Consider the following 6,596-nt stretch of genomic DNA (forward strand, 5'->3'; position numbering starts at 1 on the left):
TTTTTTTTTTTTCTGGTAAAAGCTTCCTTTCAGTACCTTCAGGCACTAGCTGTTCCAGGGGTGTCCACGTTGCGAGATGCCCAGGCGCTCAGTGCAGGCCAGCGTCGGGCAGGCGTTCGGCAGCTGCCGGTAGGAGAGCGGCCCGCCCGGCCTCACGACGAGCTGTCGCTCACTCCGTGCCCTGCTCCGCAGCGGTCACACACACACAAAAAAAACCCCAAAAGCACTGCGGTTGGCCGCCCGAGGAGCGGCGCGGCGCTCACGGGCAGCCGTTACCAGCCGACGGCTCCGGGGACGGCGCGCCCCTCTGCACCGCCTCCCCGGGAGGCGCTGTCACGTGACCGCACCCGCCGCTCTCCTTCCGTCCGCCATTTTATGTTGGGTCAGTGGCGGCGCCATTAAAAAAAAGCGAGCGAAAGGAGGAGGGCTCGGTACGCTCGTGCTGTCGCTAGAGCCACGAGCAGGGCCGGGGCCTCGGTGGGGAAGCGGTAGTGGGGCCGGGGGCGGCGGCGGGCGGTCGCCGGCCGGCCGGCGCGGGTCAGCCGCAGCGGCGGCGGTGCCGCCATGTCGGAGCAGCAGTTCGCCATGGACTCGGCGGCAGCGGGCGCCGGAGGCAGCTCGGCGGAGGCCACAGAGCAGCCTGAGGGGCTGGCCGGGGCTGGGGTGGGGGGCGCCGACGGGGGAGGCGGCGGCGGCGGGATCGAGTCGGAGGGAGCCAAGATCGACGCCAGCAAGAACGAGGAGGACGAGGGGTGAGCGGAGGGAGCGGCGCGGGCGCCCCGCGGCTTTTGTCTTGGCGGCGTCCTGCTGGGGCGGGCGGCGGGGTGCGGCGCCCTGTTTCTCGGCCTGCAGCGCGGCCCTACTTGCCGCCCTGTTTGTTTACTTGTCGCCGCGGCGACGTCACGTACCGGGCCGGGCCGGCGGGGGCGGGCCGCCGGCGGGGCTCAGGCGGGCGGCGCCGATCGAGCACCTCCGCCTTCCTGTGTGCCGGGAGCATCGCGGGGCGAGGAGCGGAGAAGAGGCCCCCACGGCGCGACAGTGGCCGTGGCGAGCCGGCCCACGCTCCGGCAGTGGCGGCGGGGGGCGGGCCGCCGCTCGTCCCGGAGCGGAGTGGAGCTGCTCGGGCGGTAGCTGACGGCTCACCTGGAGGCTGCAAACCTAAAAGCGACCCGGGGGCCTGGCGTGCTTTTGGAGAGTGCAGCCGGGGCGGTGGCTGATTTGCTCTGCGGCACTGCAGGGCGTCGGGGGTGATAACGTGCTCTGGGTCGGTTTCGAAATTAGCAGGAGCAGCGCTGTCGCGGAGTTCAAATGCTGCTGTTAAGTGGGGGAAGTTTAATGCCCCTGCCAACCCAAATCCCATGGCAGTTGGCAGTGACTGGTCCAGAGGCGTACATCTGGTGTGATGTGTGCCAAATTACAAACTTTTTTTTTGAGACTGTCTTTTAGAAAAGTTAACGTGTGGTGCATGTGTTAAGGACTGTAACACAGTATAGCTGAATGTTCCTGTTGCAATTGCTTAGTGTTGGCCTGTGTTGCAAACATAAACGGTATGTCGGTTGTGTGTCAGTGAGAGGCATGAGGCACCTTGAATTCTTCCCACCCTAAGCCATTCCTCCTCAAGAAACTTGCTGTGAGGAAGATTGCTTTATGTGATACTTGAGAATGAAGGCAGCTTTTTAATTTTTAAGGGTCTCTGCCTGATGCTTGGCATGGGGCAGTGTTGCTTTCGTATGGCAGGTGAAATTCATGTATGATAAATCCAGTTACAGGACAAGCTGCTGCTGTGTGCTGTCTCCTGTCAGGCCAATCAGAAACTCAAGCTGCAGGTCTGTTTTTGATGAAGGCAGAAAATAAACTGGGTAAAGGAACGTTAGCTACTGTGTCCTGTAGAGACTTGCTGTAAAACCTTCCGAACTGACTTCCTTCTTCTGTAATAATCTGGAATGTTGTTGAGAGCAGGGAGAGAGAATGGGAACCTTTTTTGAGTGTTTTGCTAGGATTAGTGAAAGCTTAGAACGTTTTTGTTACTTCTCGCCTGCTCTTAATGGCTTTAAGTATGTTTGCAGTTTGCATATTTGTTTTACTTTTTGCCCTTGAATACAGACCTGTTAAAGGGTTTTCCTGAGGAAGCCCGTCTTCTTTTGAGTCAACGCAGCCTAGAAAAAGTTGTCACTGAGTGGTGCAGTGACATTGGACGGATTACATGTAGTTTAGTTCAATCTGTTCTCTGACCTGGCAGTTCTTACGGGTAGTGCTGTAGAGGAAACAAAGAGTTTTGCCAGCTTTTTTGGTAGTAGAGGAAAAACAGCACATCCTTGGTAGCTGCTGGATGCGGGTACCGTGGTGTTTCCTTTGCGTTAGGAATTAGAGACCGTGTCTTCAGGAAAAAACAGTGCACAGGTTCTCATACCGTCAGATGCCCTTGGTGAGAACTGTGGACTTGAGAAATCCGCATGTTGGCAACTGCCAGGCAACTTTCTGACTAGCTGTTGGAAGGCCAAAGCTACTAGTCGTGGTGATGTCTATGCTCTGTTTAGCTAAGTCTGAAGTTTGAAAGCTTTCCCAGTATACTTCTGGTAACTTATTTTGGAAAACTCTACGTGCCGATGTGACTTACACCAGCCAAACTGTGGGTTGGGAAATGTCCGTATTTTACAAGCTTTTGATAGCACTTTGACATTGCACCTTAATTTTTTGTTGCACTCACTTTTGTGTGATAGCCTTGATCTGACGTTGGTTTTGCAGTAGTTTGTAAACTTCTGAGTGGCGAGCTGAAGCAGTTGTGTTTTGCTGCTCTGTAACTGGACTCACAGATGCAGTTACTGCATGGTGGGAAGAAAATCCTTCAGAGGACTGCCAGTTTCAAACTCCTGTTCTTGGTTTGTCATGTGTGTTATATGTTAATGTGGATTGCTTGTTAATAACTATAAAACAGGGTTTGTATGTTTATGTTAATGGTTTGTTGATAACTGTAAAACGGGTGTTTTGCATGTCACATAGCAAGTGTATGTTCAGTAGTAACTGCTAGAGAAGCACTATCCCCCATGGGTCCGAAATACAATGCTGCATCCTCTCTGTGTGTTCTGTTTTGGTGCTGAAAAAAAACCCACAAAACAAACAAAAAAGAGCTTTAATGATGGATGAACATGAGAGCACAAAGCATCCTTTGAATTGCTATCTGCACTGGTATGAGGCTGCTGGTTTACCAGTGTGGACCCGGTTGGTCCTGAAGACGCTAAGATGTCACACTAGAAAAGGCTTTTGTGCTTCGTTGAAAAGAGATCTGGAACTAACGGGAAAAGTGGATAAAGGGATGGGGAGTCTGTGCTCTTTTTTTGTGGACTTAAAGACTTTTTATAGAAACATCTGAAGCTCCTGAACTCCCTCACCTCTATGGAGGTTGGATATGTTTGTCAGAAGCTGAATGCTGTTGTTAATGCTGTAAGACCACAGCTAGTTCAACAGAGTTAGTTCACATGCGCAGCTTTTGAAAGAGTTTGACTTGTGGAAGTAGAACATGGTTATACATGATTGGCAGAAATATTTGTGTGTTGAAAGTGGAGGAGTTGGAAACGTGCTACAGTGGTTTTTCAGGTTTTCTGTGTGTGATTGTGGAGTAAGTCAGTGTAGTGAAAATGGTCAAAGCTTTGTAGAAAGAGGTTTTTATAGATCGTAATGGATCATACTTTTTGTTTTGAGCCTGCTGTAAAAATCTTCTTTATCAGTATTAGATCATCTCAAATCAAATCCTCTTTCAAATGGGTGCATAAGCTCTATGTCTAATAACTAGCGATGTTTCATTTGTATACATATTGGCTTGATTTTTAGTTGATGCAACTCATTAAGTGTTTCCTCTTGAGACATAGCAGTTCTTGATTTTTTTCTTTTTTTTTTTTTTTTGTGGCTTACTAATGGGATGGGACGATCATGATTAGATTCCAAGCTTCCAGTGTGCTTTTGAAAATACAAGTCATGTTCAGAGTTACCTGCTGTACATGTTTGCCCAGCAACACTGGTCCTGTAGATAGTAAGAAGATGTTCTCATGATTGTATTGGATTGTGCCTGGTGTTTATATTATATTTTTGTGAGGAAAGATAAGTTTTGACTATTCAATCCTTTGCTTTTTTGCTGCTTTCTGGGGTAGGGGGCTTGACTAAACTTTCTTTCTTTGTTTTAGTTTACTAATATTGGCATGTGTCCTGTACAGACTAGTACATAAATGCTTCTGTTTGACTGCACTGCCTTATAAATCTGTTCTGCCTGTGTTTGCTTCATAAGCAGTTGCGTCGAGGCTCCATGGATAACAAAATGGAATTAAGCCTCTGGTGGGTCAGTAGTGGTGGGGATGCATGGAAGTAGTAAAATATGTTTTTGTTGCTCATTGGAATTTGTTGGGGTAGCAGAGTAAGCAACTGTAGCAGATGATGCTGCAAAACTTTGGTGTATGTGTAAGTCTGTATCTAATCTGGCCAGGATCATTTAAGCAAGTACTCAAAAAGCTCAGGCCTGTGTGTGTAGTGTCACTGATAAAATTCTGCTATTCTTTACATTAGGTACCTGAGCTCATAAAGCTTGACAGTACAGGATTTTGTGTAAGACATGTTAACAGGTTAACCGTCTTGTCTTAACAGGAAAATGTTTATTGGCGGTCTCAGCTGGGACACTACAAAGAAAGATCTGAAGGACTATTTCTCTAAATTTGGTGAAGTTGTAGACTGCACTCTGAAGTTAGATCCCATCACTGGACGATCGAGAGGCTTTGGCTTTGTACTCTTCAAAGAATCGGAGAGCGTAGATAAGGTACTATTAATGTAATGAAACAACATGTTCGATTTTAGGTAGCAAAGATACAGCACTCAGATGATTGTATGCATAGTTTGTATGTGATCTGTTAAAGGTGATTCTGGCGTACAATATATTTCAGATGCTAATTGAAATGTTTTTTTTCCTGAATAGTCTTACTCGTGATGCAGTGTCCAGGACCAGCAGTGATTCCCAAATTGTGGCTTTGGGTACTTACAGGGGAGTGTACTGCAAGCCACCGGACCTGAGCACTTTAAAAATACTGCATATAAATGTCTGCTGCCAACTACTGTGGAAACAGTAATTTACAAAAATTTATGAATCCAAGTCTTTGCATCGCTTGCAACATGAACCCCTAGAGTAGAGCCAGTGGCTTTGATAGGTTTGGGCTTTTATCCAAGCAAAGATTATCCATTAACTTTTCTAAAATGCTGTTGACACAGCACACTGAAAAGTTTTTACCTTCATTGAGCTTTGGTGATACCTAAAGTATAGATTCTTTCCTTCATGAGGTTTGAGGGCGGGATTGTAGAGTACTTCCTGAGGAATGTTACACTCGTACTTGCCTTGGGTGGTACGTGGCTCCAGGTGACTCTTGAAAGGCTTTGTCAGAACTGTCGATGTCAGTGGGTAGTGATCAAAGTCATGGAACTGTTTGGTTTTGTGCAAGAAATTATTGCTGTAATCCAAGTATTGAAATTGAAGCAATAGCATTAACAAAAACTAAGTGTAAAGTAATGGGGCCTTGCTCAAAACATCAGTGAAACATTTCGCTTGAACTGCTAGTAAGATTTTGTTTTAATTTTTCACAGGTCATGGACCAGAAGGAACACAAGCTGAATGGAAAGGTCATTGATCCAAAAAGAGCTAAAGCCATGAAAACGAAAGAACCTGTTAAGAAGATTTTTGTTGGGGGCTTATCTCCAGACACGCCTGAGGAGAAAATAAGGGAATATTTTGGAGGTTTTGGCGAGGTATGTGGTGAAATAAACTGCAACTCGTACAACTTGTTTTGTCTTCATAAATTAGTAGTAAAAAGCAGCCCCCAAAATCAATCTGCGTGGATGCTACTGTAATGGCCAGTTTAGCTCCATGTGTCTTAGTAGTCAGAATTTTAACAGTAAGGGTATTAATCATAGGCTTTTGAGTTGCATAAACTGGGTTAATGGAAGGAAAGATGGGATTATTCAGAGTTAGGAGCTGATTCATGGGATGTCTGACAGTCTTGACTGGGACAGGTGTGGGAGGCAATGTTTTTGAGCTTGCTGCTTTGGTCACTTGGGTGAGCTACTTCAGCCACTCCAGCTGATCTGCTGTAGCACAGATTCAGACAGTTTGCATAAATTCCATGCAGCTGTGTAGTCTCTGTCTCTCTCACCAGTTTTTGGTGGTGCAGATGAACAAAATATCACTGCAGTCCTTAAAAGCTGGCCTTATATGAGCTTGGTGCAGCTGCTGCTTCCGCTATTAGTTCTCAGATGTTGCCAGCATCAGGTTATAACAACTCTGTTGTCAGGGAATGCAATTGTCAAATACCTGTCATCTTACTACGTTACAGACTTTGGGCTTTAATTACTGTTTGCCTAGGATGAAGTCTTGTGTGCCATATGTAAGGAGAACTTTACCCTGCGTTTGTAGTCAGGTGTAAAATCTGTCCTGTTTAACACATGATTTTAGTAGTGTTGTGTGTGAATAGAACTATGCATTTGCACAACGCTATACCTTTTTCATACGAAACTTGAAGGTTTAGGTCTGCTCAGGGTTTAAAACACCTAGTTACTTCAGCCTTAAC

The 6,596-nt window shown here is 46.9% G+C and overlaps 1 protein-coding gene across 3 annotated transcripts in view; it reads left to right on the forward strand.

Annotated features, from left to right (window-relative positions):
* The first annotated feature begins 564 nt into the window (after positions 1-564).
* Positions 565-6,596, forward strand: part of HNRNPD (heterogeneous nuclear ribonucleoprotein D) — a 10,270-nt gene continuing 4,238 nt past the window's right edge. The window contains exons 1-3 of one of the 3 annotated variants that reach the window (XM_086464903.1): positions 565-752; positions 4,633-4,801; positions 5,617-5,778. In XM_086464903.1, the coding sequence (XP_086321029.1) occupies positions 565-752; positions 4,633-4,801; positions 5,617-5,778 (519 nt within the window). Of the gene's footprint in view, positions 753-1,241; positions 1,265-3,847; positions 4,028-4,632; positions 4,802-5,616; positions 5,779-6,596 lie in introns of those variants that run through there. The other 2 variants (XM_086464905.1, XM_086464904.1) reach the window with 2 other exon arrangements.

This window comes from Leptosomus discolor, chromosome 4 (genome assembly GCF_034619465.1).
Source record: "Leptosomus discolor isolate bLepDis1 chromosome 4, bLepDis1.hap2, whole genome shotgun sequence".
NCBI lineage: Eukaryota > Metazoa > Chordata > Aves > Leptosomiformes > Leptosomidae > Leptosomus > Leptosomus discolor.